Below are 14,789 nucleotides of genomic sequence, written 5' to 3' on the forward strand. Positions count from 1 at the left end.
TCCTACTAACAAGTCCGGCGGGCTCGACGGCCAACGACAACCATCTTGGTTAGCTGTTCAATTATTCTCGAAATTGGCTGCAAAAATTTGCTGATAACTGCAGCATTCTGAGGCGGTGCCTTGTCTTGCCAGAAAAATATGTTTTCGAGTTCCATTAGCAGCAGATCATCAATGAGAGGTCCAAAGCCTACTAGTTGAAAGTGGCGAACTTTTAAAAATTCTGTATTTCGAAGGGGACTATAACAAAATATCAAGTGTTCTATATTTTTCTAAAGGTAATTTTAAGTTCTTTTCAGTTAATTAAAAATATACAGAGTGTGCCAAATAAAAAATCAATTTTTCTGTTGATAACTCTTAAATTATCAATTTTTAAAAAATTATACCTAAACCATTAAATTTTATGTTAAAAACGCACATTTTTGAAAAACACCCCGTAACTCCCGTAACAGATATCGATGTACTGTTTTCATTATGATGTTTTTGATAAAAATTGAGCTCCAGACACCGATATTATTTATCTCCTATAGAAAAGGGTGTTTCTCTTTAAAAGCGTCCAATTGGACCCACCCTGTACATACCATCAGAGGCACAGATTCTAATGAGCAGACCTTAAATCGAACTCTTAAAATTTCTCAAAATATAAATATAACATAAATAATGCATATGCACATCTTCTAAATTCATTCTAGAGTGTGTGCAGAGTTGCCAAATTGACGGATTCGCAGTCAAATTTAGCTTCTTAGAATAAGAGGGAAACGGAAGAATATTTTAATGACTGATGTATTTTGCAGTCCATGCATATATTTGTTTAATCTATTCTTTGTAGATTTATTCAATAAGAGGTTTTCGTAACCCTTGTTTTATTTTATAGTAAAAATATTAGTGATAAAGTACAGAGTTGAACTTTGAAAGTATTTTAAAAAGTATTATTATAGGGACCCAAAAACTTCATATACCACACGTTCTTTTCGGGTTACCTTCCATTAGGCCATGCCACTGGAATAATTACTAACCAATTTTTCAAAATTATTAATTCTACTTAACAGTTTTAACATATAACTCCATATCTTTATATCGTACATTCTAGAAAAAAAAACAAAAAAAATACAAACCACTAGTTTTAAAAATATGACACTTTTTCAGAATATGTAGAATACAAACCCATCCAAAAGAAATATTCTTCTATTGTTAAAACACAACACAATCCTTGGTAGTATTCCTTTCATTAAAAAATGTATTTATTATGATTTCCTGTATAGACTATACTTGTTATCATTCAAAACAACACGTGTTGACTTCTGTTTCTTTTATTCAACCATATCTCGAAACGTAATTTTAGATCGTTTATTGCTTTACCATTGTGTTATCTTTATTGGCTTTCTTTTATTTCAATCGTATATCATACTATAAGTAATTAGATGAAAGAAGTGCATTAAAAAATAAACGATTGTGTTCTGTGCGTGTTGAAATATTGTTTGTAATTAAATACGTTTTTATAAGTCAAAAGTTCAATGCATAATACATTTATTATACACTGGGTGTTTCTTACAGGTTCGTCTTGATTCTTGATCTTCATTTGATGATTAATTTTTGAAATTTCTTGATTATTTGTACTTTTTAAAATTTCCAATATTGTTTTCTTTAAAAATAACCTTGATCACTAACAAAATTGAAGCTTTTACTAAAAAAAAGTAATTAATACTAAACAGAATCTTGTGACTCCAACTGCAAATATTTTTGAAGTTTTCATTAATATGAACGAAGATTGTAAAGCTTATTATCATCAAATATTTTATATAGTTGCCTGGGATATGAGATGAGGATTGATGACATTTTCCATATGAAATGATATCGATCTTCATTTCCATTCCATCTCTGACGCCGTCTTTTTTTCAATCGATTGGTATAACCATATATAATTTATATGATAGAATTGTACATAATAATACCACTGTTTTGATAACTTTATTTTATGAAAGTACTTGATCTACCTTATAGGAGACGCTCAAGAACCATATTCTAAATAACAAGGTATAGGAGAATATTACTTTTTATTATGAAGTTTTCCCTCCCCAAAAAAACTGTAGAAAGTAACTCAGGTTTTACCATTTATCAGAAAACAGAAACTTGCATTGCTTGATGAATGAAAAAATTGAACGTTTTAAATAGAACAAGTAAAACCTGTGTTTTTTAGCTGTACATATTTTAACTAAGTTTCACATTACTATGTGATATGAAAATAAAATGAAATGAATTGTTTTAACTAGAGTTGTTTTATTTACGTTCATTTTTGTATATTTGTTAATATTTTTACAAGTTTTTCCTGCTATTTCCTTTCCTATATTTACTAACTCTTTTCGTTAAAATTAGGTTTATGGTTCTTTGGTATGGTATTTAGGTGCTGGTTCACAACCCTGTATATGTAGTTTTCCATGATATTTCAGGCCTTGCATCATATTTTTAGCATTAAAGACTTGTCCGCCACTGTCCCGTTGGAATGACTCTCTAAACTGCTTCCATTCATTGCAGAGGAATAGTTGGGAATAGCGTGTACTCGACACTGTCAACTTCCTTGCAATATATACACAAATTTGAGGTGGATCTCTCCCTTTATACAAATAGCTGTTAAAGCATCCGTGCCCTGTCAATGCCTGAGTTAGAAAGTAGTCAGTCTCTCCAAAGCTTCTGTCTAACCAGGCGTTAATGTCTGGTATAAGATCATGTGTCCATCTACCATACCCCCAGATACTCTCTTTGTAGTTGGGCCTATTGTTGTCTATTGTTGGCTATTCGCGTCCAAGTTATCCTTCTTAATTTGCTAATATCATGGTCCCATCTCAGTTTCGGTCTTCTTCTAAGTCTCAATTCCTCGTAGGTACCATGCTGTAATTTTTGTGGTCCATCTGTTGTTCCTCCTTCTTGCCACAAGAGGGATTTGATTCTGTGGATGACATCTATTACCTCTGTGGATGACATCTATTACCTGGCTTTTTTGTTGTATCAACTCTATTCTTTTACGGTCTTTCTTGGTTATTCCCAGCATATTTCGTTCCATTGAACGTTGTGCGCCCTGCAATATCCTTTTAATGTCCGTTTTAAGTGTCCAGATGTCGCATGGATATGTCTTGACTGGTAGTACACATTGGTCGAACGTTTTCTTGTTTAGATAGAGTCGTATTCTAGATTTGAATGTGATTGAGTTTCTTCCATAAGTACTCCATGCTAACTTAATTCTTCTGTTGATTTCTGGTAATAGAGATCCCGAGCTGTGTATTAGTTGTCCGAAATGTATGTATTCTTCTATTATTGCCAGTTTTGTGTTATATATTATGAATGTTTTTGTCTGTCTACCAGTGTACATTACTTTATTTTCTTCTAAATTCATTTCGAGACTTACTTTATTGCTAGTAGTGTTTAGTTCATTAATTTGGGTTTCTAGTTCTTCATGAAAATTGGCAATTAGGACAATGCCATCAGAGAATTTTAGATGGTTAAGATCTCTATCTTTTTTTATTCCTTTGCTGCTGGTCCAGTCTAGGTGACGGAAGGCCTTTTCTAGTGTTGCAGTAAAAAGCTTCGGGAATAACGCATTTCCCTGTCCTACTCGTTTGCCAGTTGGGAACTCTTGGGTTGTTTTATATAACATTACTCTTGCTGTTATAACATTACTCTTTGGCGTCTTTGTCATATATTGGCGAGAGTTTCTATATAAGGTCTGTGAATACCTTTTGTTTCGCTAGGGCTTCTATTATTTACGTCGGATATATCCAGTCGATTTGTTGGTGTAATGTTTTACTTAATAATACACACAAGAAGAATAAAAAAATAAGGCCGTTTCGATATTTAGGTTTCAAGTCTGGATTTCAGTAGTCCCTTGTCTGGAATTTCCGAGAACTGGTATGGAAACATTATTCTTTACCTTTACTAAAAACTACGAAAATTAACCTAATTTTTCGATAGAAATCGTCTTGACAGCCCGCGCAATGTCAGTGTCAAAGAATAAATGGTCCCCGTCTTATGGGCAGTTTTAAGACAGAAATACCCCTCTGGGCGGGGCCCTCTATTATTGAACCACCCTGTACATCTTAATTATTATGCACCCAGTATTCGAAATTTTTGTAGACATGCTAAACATATAATAATAGACTCAACAGAGGTAAGGGCTATATTTTATACTTATATTAAATAGAGCTTAATTAATCTTTAGGACTCACGAGTCACGAAAATTTTTTTGCGAAAACGCATAATTTTCAATTTTTCAACTCTAGGATAGCTGAAACCAGTTTCATGAAAAGACGTTTCGGTTTTTCATTCTGGACTTTTTTCTGAACATAAACACACAAAAAAAACCTTTTTTGGAAATGTACCATTTTTATTTATTGATAACATATTGTAAAATATAGCAAAATTTGAACTGCACTAGGCAATTATTGTAATTCCTAAAAAAGCGCGTTCAACAAGCGTTGTCATGTCGTCGAGATAGGAGCTCTTTTTAACCCTTAACTGGAGTGGTGGGGTCTAGCGGACCCCAAGAACGATTTAAACTTCTGTAATTTTTTTACGTTTATCATGCTACGAGGCCTAAATGTATTTAGGCCTCGCCGCTGTTAACTGTTAAAGGCGCACCTGTTTTTATCAAGGATTGTTTGCACCAGCAGGGGGTAAAATTGCATTGGGGTCTATATGACACCACCACGCCAAGAATGTTTCATTATTAGGACAGTGGATAGTCCAAAAATTGGGCATCACGGGGACGCTAATTTTGAGGAAGCATTAACTGAGTGGTTTGATGAACTTATAGACTTAAGTGATGTCAAGATCATCGATGCATTGATTTTTCTCCGAAGAGTAACTATAACTCCGATTCTGAATCTCTTACTTACAGAAGAGAGAAAATTGAATAATCATTGCCAAAAAAAAAGATGTGGTGTATGTCAACGAAGAAATGACAAAAAACGAAAATCCCATGAATCAAATGTGCACGATCCATATGCGGCAACTGTAGATATTAATATGTTAGCATGAACTGTATTTGAAAAAGTGATGTATACCGGGTGTTGCATCGTCGGACGGGACATAGTAAATTTTAATGGTGTCAATTATTGGCTTCCCTAATTATTTTAGAGAATAATTAATTCTATTTAGGTTTATTGAAGAGCACTAAAACATACATTCAAAAGAATAACTTTAGATATTTTTGATTAGCTCGTTTACGAGTTATCGCCGATTTCTTTTTAAATATTTCTCCTTTCTTATGGCCCTATATTTACTTATGAGCACCAGTCAAGGTAAAAGATAACTGTCAAATGAAGTTGTCATTTCAGAAATTTACCTATTTAGTGCTTTATTATTATTGAAAACTTATTCCTACATCGGAAATCTTAAAGATGTATTTATAAATACAAATTAATATGAATTAAAGTAAAATAAAGTAATCAATTACAAGGTTAATTATAGTATTATTACAATATTCAATAACTTATTAATTTAGGTACTATTATATTGTTAGAACTTTAGGATTTAAGATGTTCAAATATTCCTCCATCGACTGCTAAACAATAACCCAGGCGATCATAAAATTCTCTTCTTGCATTCGCTAGTTGGTAAACTGAAATTCTATTGCATTCGGCAGAAATAGCATTTTTAAACTCGTCTAGATTTGGGTATTTTTTATCCTTGTATATCCTGTTTTTTAAATGGCCCCAGAGAAAGAAATCATTTGGCGAAATATCAGGAGACCTTGCTGGCCAATTTACTGTATGATTTAGGCCAATAACGTTTCCGGTAAAACTATTGTCTAAATATTCCCGAACAGCCAGGGTACTATGTGCCGGGCAGCCATCCATTTGGTACCAAACTTCCTGATTTTTCCTAGCGGCATCATATAAAGTAGGTAAAATATGATTTTCGAGTAGTTCCAAATAATATTCTGCATTTAAATTTCGCGTAAGAAATAATGGCCCTATAACATTGTGTCCGAATATCCCTGCCCAAACATTTACTTTCTGTGGATATTGCGTCCTTGTTTCGACAAAACTGTGTTGGTTTTCTTTGTTCCAATATCGATAATTTTGAACATTGGGTTCATTATTTAAGGTAAACTTGCATTCGTCAGTGAAACATATGTTTTTTAAAAATTCCCTATCCGTGTTTGCTCTTTCCATCATATCAAAACAAAACGCCTGCCGCCGTATTTCGTCCCCATCTCATATTTGAAGGAATAGTATTTATGTCGTTTCAAAATTCGAAACGCTGTAGTGTGATCTATTCCTATTTCATCCTCAAGTTTCCTTGTGCTGATCTTTCCATCGTTCTCTTCCACGCACAATAAAACTTCCAAGTCGGTATCATTTCTTGCATCTTCTCTTTGCTCCTGCCTTGCTTCACATCTGCAGTTATTTATTAGGGTAGCTTCGGTCTCAAATCTCTGGATATTCCTTGCGATTGTAGATTTTCCAGGTATCGGTCTATTCGGATACAGACCAGCAAACATGTTCGATACCTTTTGATAACTATATCCTTGATAATACCATTTAATCATCAATACTTTTTCTTCGGTAGTGTAATTCATGGCTAATATTTTCGATGTAGGTATGAGTTTTTAATAATAATAATAATAAAGCACTAAATAGATAAATTTCTGAAATGACAACTTCATTTGACAGTTATCTTTTACCTTGACTGGTGCTCATAAGTAAATACAGGGCCATAAGAAAGAAAAAATATCTAAAAAGAAATCGGCGATAACTCGTAAACGGGGCTAATCAAAAATATCTAAAGTTATTCTTTTGAATGTGGGTTTTAGTGCTCTTCAATAAATCTGAATAGAATTATTCTCTAAAATAATTAGGGAAGCCAATAATTGACCTTGTATAGGCCTTGAATAGGCCTTGTTTTTTTGTGAAATAACATGACTTTGAGCCCTAAAGTACATTTTTTGAAACTTTATATTTGAAATAAAAATCATCAAAATCGGACTATAAACACAGATTTTATGGAGGGTGCCCGGTCTTGAGTGGGTCACACTGTATATATATATATATATATATAATATATTTAGTAGCTGTTCATAAAAAATTTAAGCACAAAAATTTTAAGTTCATCGTTTGGCCCCGTACTAGTACCGGGAACACAAAATCATAGATAGTTGCCTATCTATGATAAAGGACTGAAGCGCAGTATGTAATTCTATATTTTATGTAAATTCGTTATTAGCAAACTTTACGCTAAACATTAATATTATTCAATCAATGTTTACATCTAGATTTTTCTAACAAAAATAAACAACATTTTTCGACGTTCTACAGATGAAAGAATATTATCTGTTAAATGTGGATTTAATTGAGGGTTCTTATCATAATAAACTAATTTCGATAACGGTCCAGAACAGTCATTGATACGGTGAAAGCGATACAACAGTTAAGTGATTTGACTCAGTTTATTTTGTGTCAGTGTCGAAACCAGTGCGTTTTACCATGGCCAAAGTCAGCGTAGATTTACCAGACATAGAGGTACTTATATGGCATACAATAAAACAATATTATATCTAATATAGGTATATTCGAAAACACATTAAAAAAGAATGATTACTTTTAAATATAGTCCATATAATTTTCAGATAAATACTACATTTTTTATTTTGCGTTTTTAAGTTTAACTTTTAAAACGTTTAGAAACAATAATTTAATAATTATATGGTAATTTAGAGATGTATTTTTAAAACAGTTCCGGTTATTATCAATATTTTTTAAATTTTGATTTAAATACTTTTAAAACCACTAATATCTGAAAATGAATTACTGTGATTGGTTATTTTATGTAAATATTAAAAATCTGCTATTTTTAATTCAATAATATCAAATTGTCAAGGCTATTATACCGGGTGCGCCTCAAAAGTGGCTCACCCCCTATAACTTTTTTATTTTTTCAGGTAAAAAAACGAGATTTGGTATGTTAGTATATGACATAAATTAGGATTGATTGACGTATTCAATTGTTTTTGGTCACTTCCTGTTTTACCGCAAATGACTACAACTTTTGATTTTTAAATGGCACCCTCGGTATTTTTTTACTTTATTCGATAGAAATTGACACTCTTAATAGAATGACGTATCATATGACAGCTTTTGACATTCTCGCTTAATAAAAAATCGTATTTTAAAATTAAATCTAGAGTGCCATTATGGCTATGTTAAAAACGCTAATTTTTAATCAAGGAGCCTAGGAAAAATAGATTTGATCGTCTAATGTTTTTAGTGTTTTGTCCTGGCTAGTTAGAAAATGCTCAAATCGTATTTTTAATCATATCTCAATTATTTCAAATGGAACGAGGGTGGCTTATTAGCTATTTGGAAAAAGCATTTTTTTACGAATAATTTGATGTCACACACTTTGTATTTCGAGTAAAATTTTTGTTACGAACCGCAAGTTATAATTTCAAATAAATCATAATATGCGAAAATGTCCAAAGTTGACATATGATATATCATTCTATTCAGAGTGTTAATTTCTATCGAATAAAGTAAAAAGGTACCGAGGGTGCCATTTAAAAATTAAAAATTGTAAGTAGTAATTTCCGGTGAAACAGGAAGTGACCGAAAACAATAATTGAATACGTCAATCAATCTTAATTTATGTCATATACTAACATACCAAATCTCGTTTAGGTTAGGTTAGGTTATGTAGGTATACAGAGGGTCCGGAAATAGTGCGTCGGGCATCTGTAGCTCCTATAATAAAAAACTTGGGAATTTTCTTTAAGTGCAAACCTAAAGTATGTACCAGGATGTATTTCAGGAAAATATTTTAACTTCTATAGGGTCGCTCAAAAAAATGTGAGTGGACCTGGATGATTTTTTTTAAAGGGAACACCCTGTATATTATGGCATTTTTGGCTTCCTTTCAGATCACTTTACATAACCCTAAGATATAAATAAATATATTTCGATAGTTTCAGAGATATTAAGAAATAAATCAAAAATATATATTTTTCAGCCCTTCTTAAAATAATTATTAAAAATACAGAAACTGTCCTGAAATCAAAACTATATTAGATATTTACGTTAGATGGCCTGTTCTTACATTGCTATAAATATGGTAATCGTAAATCATACAGGATCTTCAATATTCTACGCCAAACTTTCTAAAATATAAAATATTTTTTCTTTGTTTTTTTTTAAATGGAACACCCTGTATATTATTTTTTATTGGATGGAGCGTTAAAAAATTAACATTTTTTGTATTTAGAGTATTTCAAAATTTTTAACGGTTTTGCAAATACGCGTAATATTATTTCATATGGCGCTTTCAATGGTAAAATACGAGAGAAAAATCACTGGGTGGCTTTGATAAAAATTTACTGTGGAAAATGCCATATTTTTTGTAATATAAAACTCCACATTGTGATATTACACTGCGAAACCATTAAAAAAAAATACTCTAAATACAAAATTTCTTCATTTTTACTTTCACTTTATCTTGTTTAAAACGATAATATACAGGGCTTTCCATTTAAAAAAAAACAAACAAAAATTATTTAATATTTTAATTTATTTTATATGATATTTAGAACACTCATGTTTTTTTATGATTTCATATTTATAGCTTTACCCATACAGACCATCTAAAGCTAAATACCTAATATAGTTTTAACTTCAGAACAGTTCTTGTATTTTTAATAATTTTTTTGAGAAAGACTGAAAAATATATATTTTTGATTTATTTTTAAATATCTCTGAAACTATCGAAATATATTTATTCATATCTTAGGGTTATGTAAAGTAATCTGAAAGGAAGCCAAAAATTTAATAATATACAGGGTGTTCCATTTAAAAAGAATCATCCAAGTCCACTCACACTTTTTTGAGCCACCCTATAGAAGTTAAAATATTTTCCTGAAATACATCCTGGTACATACTTTAAGTTTGCACTTAAACAAAATTCACAAGTTTTTTATTCTAGGAGTTACAGATGCCCGACGCACTATTGCCGGACCCTGTATATAGGGGGTGAGCCACTTTTGAGACGCACCCGGTATATTTCCTACATTTTTTATTTTGCGTTTTTAAGTTTAACTTTTAAAACATATTTAGAAACAATAATTTAATAATTAGGTATACAGTAATTTAGAGACGTATTTTTAAAACAATTCTGGTTAATTATTATTATTAATTATATTAGCTAATATCAAACTGGTCACGGCTATTATAGTACGGGAGATCAAGATATTAAATGTGAAATCGAGCGTCGTCGTGGACCTATTTTATTGTAAAAATTAGATGCTAAAAAGAGAAAATATACAGGGTGTCTCAATATTCCGTGGACATAGAACTACTACGTATTTCTGAAATCAAAAGAAGGTCATTGGAAACAATTTACCTCTATACAGTAGTGCTTCGTTTGTCCGTTAGAGGGCTCCAAACGTACAACAAAATAAACACATTTCATCAGATATTTTAAGAAAGTTTTGCTAAGTGCTTTAATATTTGGCTTTCACAAAATTCAGAAAAGAGTACAAGCAGGGTAAAAACTACCCCCACCCCTACATAAACTGTAGTATAAGTATTTTCCAACTACACCGACGACTGATTTTTTATCGTAAATTGGTCTTTACTAGTATTTACTACATTTATTGTCTTGTAAGAAAACCTCCGCGCATACTTTTTAAGAAAAATATTTATTTTCCCAAGCTGACTGTCAAAAAATATTTTTAGTCACTTTTTTATGCTCTTGTAATCTAGTTGGCGAAAATATGGAACTTTATGTTAGTATCACAAATTATTATATTTTACAATAAGTTTCATAAAAAAATTAAAAAATAATAAATTTTAAATTAATTAACGTTCGGGTTTATTTTTGATTGATAACGGACAAACGAAGTACTTTTGTATAAAGGTAAATTATGTGCAATTAACTTATTTTGATACAAAAAATACTGTCAAGGTGTATTACTGGTTGCATAACTGCATACTGCTAAAAAATCGCAACGTGCATTGAGGAACCTGGCGCATTCGCCAGAAAGTAAAGAAAATTATAGAATTCTTTAGAAAAATCTAGAAACAACCGCCAGGGGGTATATAAGGCCCGCGCTTTGACAGTTGGACAAGTTTGAAGTCAAGTCTGAAGATAGTCTGAAGTTTGAAAATACCGCGAAATACCGTTAGAGTAATAGTAGTTGCATAAGTTGTGTTGTAAATAGTGTAAGTTGTGTGTACAGAGTGAAACAAATAAATTCGTTAAGTATTTTATCGTGAGTTTAAATAGTGGACCCACGGAATCCGTAACAATACGTAGTTCTTCTATATCCACGGAATATTGGAAGTCCCTGTATATTTTGTAAATCTGTTTTGGAAAAAAAATCTCCAAAAAAATTTTTTCTCCAAAACTATGCGATGTAGCATTTTTTGAGACAAGAAAAGTAGTAAATACTAGAGGGACTATTTTACGAAAAGAAAATCTGTCGTTGGTGGAGTTGGAAAATATTTATACTGAAATTTATGTAGGGGTGGGGGTAGTTTTCACCACAATCCATAATGTTATTTATGAAAAAAGAAAGTTATGTAGAAGATTGACCCAAACTGAATTTGAATTTCAGAACTTGCTAGCTCTAAATCCTAGGGTACCACAATATTCCAGCGTAAAACCTTCAAGTACAACCAAAGAGGAAAAAAGTCATTGGAAAAGAAATAAAAGCAAATCATGTCAGGTTAGTGTAATTCATGATATTATAAACTTTTTTTTTTAATTTATAATCCTATAAGTGTAAAATATTTATTATTACATATACAGGGTTTTCAAAACAAATGTGAAAAACTTCGGGGGATGATTCCTTGTTCAAAATAAAGGGTAGTTTGCTTTAGAAACGTTGGGTCAAAAGTCAACCATTAGGGAGATATCGCGGTACAAAGATGGCGGAAAAATAATGTTTTTATTTTTTATCTTGAAAACGAAAAGCGATAGACTAATGAAATTTTATGGAAGCATTACTGTTATAAAAATACACTTTCTGGTAATTTTCTCACTTTTTTAAAATGAGTGAAGGGGTTGAAATAAACTACCCCTATCATTCTTGTTAACGAAATTTAAAGAAAAATCTTATCAAACACATACAAAAAAATTAATTTGGATAGTTTAGTTTATTAGTTTTTATCTCTTGTGTTTTTTTGATGAAACTCACCGATTTGAAATTAAAAAATAAAAATGTAAAGGGTTATGTGTATAGTTGTGTTTAGTTTTTAAAAAATAAAATGTAAAGCGTTATGTGTATATCGTTAAAAAAACAATGTTTAATAAATAGATCATAAAAAGGCTTCGGAATAATTAATTGATCGTAAGATAATAACGTATTGCAGTTGAGTAATGCCAAATAAAATAATATTAGAAACAGCCTTTGAATAAGAAGACTAAGGAAGGAGCATAATGCTATCCATGTATTCATGCATGGTGGGCGGAAAAGCCACCATAAAAGCTCTCTAGGGTGGGGATCCTTGACAGTTCTGTTTGACGATTCATTTGACACATTTGAATTTGATTTGAAATTTTGTGGATTTGTCAGTCTTTACGGAGCTGATTTTATGTTATTTATTATTTATTCTACTACTGATAGTTGGATAAAGGTAGTAAATCTAGATGGAAATTGTGGCAGAACTTAAATTAACAGTGACACTATCGCGATTTATCGAAAAAGACTCTAAAATAGTTGGTTGTGTAGCGTGCGGTAGATCTTGGCAAAAATTGAGTGAAATAATGGAACAACTTTTCGCTAGTAAGTGACTATACAGGGTGTCCCAGAAATGAGTGCAGATATTTTAAGAGGTGGTAGATCTGGTCAAAATAAACATATTTTCTCTTTACCATTTTCAAAATAAATTGAAAATAACTGAGTTATTTAACTTTGAAAATTTAAAAAAATAATCGCAACATTTTGAGAACCGCCGGCAGATATTGCCAACTACATCCAATTACCCGGATCAAGCCCGGATTTCAGTTAATTCGACGCACTGTGTTGCCATATGGATAAGAAAGTCTATGTTTACAAGTAAGTCATAAAATCACAACACCTGAGGAGTTTGCAGAGATGCATTAAATTTTTAAGATTGTGATATTATTACATAAAATAAATTAAAAGTTAAATGTTTAAAAGTTAAATTAAAAAACTTACCCAACATTAAAAAGATACTTATGACAGATCGATGTAACTGCGACAGTTCTCTTTTTCGATACACACTTAACTAAATACACTTCATTGTGCTGCTTTACTTGTACGTGCTATTATAAAAACTGCTAAAGTAACAGTCCCCATTTTTAACTTAACACATTATTTTCGTATAGGCTTCATCACAATTTGAACCACTGATTTACAAAACACCTTGAAAAGCACACATTACGCATTACTTTGAATATCTTTCTGAATGAATAAATGTTGAGAATTATTGTCTTTTACCGCCACTTTACGAACTACTTTCAATCTAAGAAAATACATGTTTCACTCAACAATTTTAAATACGTATTTTGCTTTTTCGCTATTTTTTCGATGTATTTCGACAATTCCGTCGACGACCCAACCGTAGGCCAAAACAGCCACGCATCACTGGTTGGTAACTGCTCACTGCTTCTTTGTCGCCCCGGCGTGTCGAACTTGCGTCATGCGAGGTTGCCGTAGTTTCAACAATTTCAAGACACTCGAAGCAATCAAATTCTTATTAAATTTTAAAAATAAAACAGAAAAACATGAAAGGAAACAAACAAAACACAAAAGAATTGATTATTGATAAGGTCACAAAAAAGAAATTTCTAAAATGTTTATCGTAATTCAGAATTCAATATATCGAAAACAGCCCGACGAATAATCAATTCATTTTTGTTTTGTTTGTTTCCTTTCACGTTTCTCTGTTTTGTTTTTAAAATTTAATACGAATTTGATTGCTTCGAATGTCTTGAATTTGAAATTGTTGTAACTACGGCAACGTTGCTTAACATCGTCGTCTGACGCAAGCCTGCCACGACGGCGCGGCTCAAAGGACCAGTTCACACGTGGCACTCTTGGCTGACGCGCGACGTTTGGGCTGTCAAAATACATCGAAAAAATAGCGAAAAAACAAAATACGTATTTAAAATTGTTGAGTGAAACATGTCTTAGATTGAAAGTAGTTCGTAAAGTGGCGATAAGAGACGGTATTCAAAGTAATGTGCGTTTTCAAGGTGTTTTGTAAATCAGTGGTTCAAATAAAACAGAGAAACATGAAAGAAAACAAATATTGAATTCTAAATTACGATAAACATTTTAGGAATTTCTTTTTTGTGACCTGGTTGTGAACAATATGATGAATCATTTTCGTAAACGTCATAAACGTAATGTTTTAGTTAATTTTCGGTGGTTTTTGTTAAGTTTTCATTGAAAGGGTAAGTACTAAACATAATTAATGTGTTTTTTTTTCTATAATAATTATTAATAATGAGCACTGATGAAAATTTAACATTCTTAATTTTTGAGTAGAAATTTTTCTATGAATTTATAAATGTAGAACTATGTAGAATGTGGATAACATAGGAGGTTACAACACTGCATGGTTTAGATACACCGTAGAGAAATCTCAGGCGAATAAACAAGTGGCACTAAAAAGTTTTTTCAAATTTCCCGGAAAATGTCAAGAAAAATTTTAAATTTTCAACATTTTTTTTTCGCAAAAAAAACCTCATAGGCGTGTTTCTGGGGTTGAACTATACTACCAGTTAAAATATCTGCACTTATTTCTGGGACACCCTGTATAATATACATACGTGTAGTAAAC

At 31.6% G+C, this 14,789-nt stretch overlaps 1 protein-coding gene across 2 annotated transcripts in view; it reads left to right on the forward strand.

Moving 5' to 3' along the window:
• Positions 1-3,982: 3,982 nt before the first annotated feature.
• The window catches only part of LOC115884525 (dihydropyrimidine dehydrogenase [NADP(+)]), a 50,144-nt gene continuing 39,337 nt past the window's right edge, over positions 3,983-14,789 (forward strand). The window contains exons 1-2 of one of the 2 annotated variants that reach the window (XM_030903129.1): positions 3,983-4,156; positions 11,594-11,704. In XM_030903129.1, coding sequence (XP_030758989.1) covers positions 4,004-4,156; positions 11,594-11,704 — 264 coding nt within the window. In that variant the 5' untranslated portion in view covers positions 3,983-4,003. Of the gene's footprint in view, positions 4,157-7,362; positions 7,512-11,593; positions 11,705-14,789 lie in introns of those variants that run through there. The other variant, XM_030903130.1, reaches the window with a different exon arrangement.

Source organism: Sitophilus oryzae, unplaced genomic scaffold, assembly GCF_002938485.1.
Source record: "Sitophilus oryzae breed Bouriz unplaced genomic scaffold, Soryzae_2.0 scaffold_297_pilon_pilon, whole genome shotgun sequence".
NCBI classification, from domain to species: Eukaryota; Metazoa; Arthropoda; class Insecta; order Coleoptera; family Curculionidae; genus Sitophilus; species Sitophilus oryzae.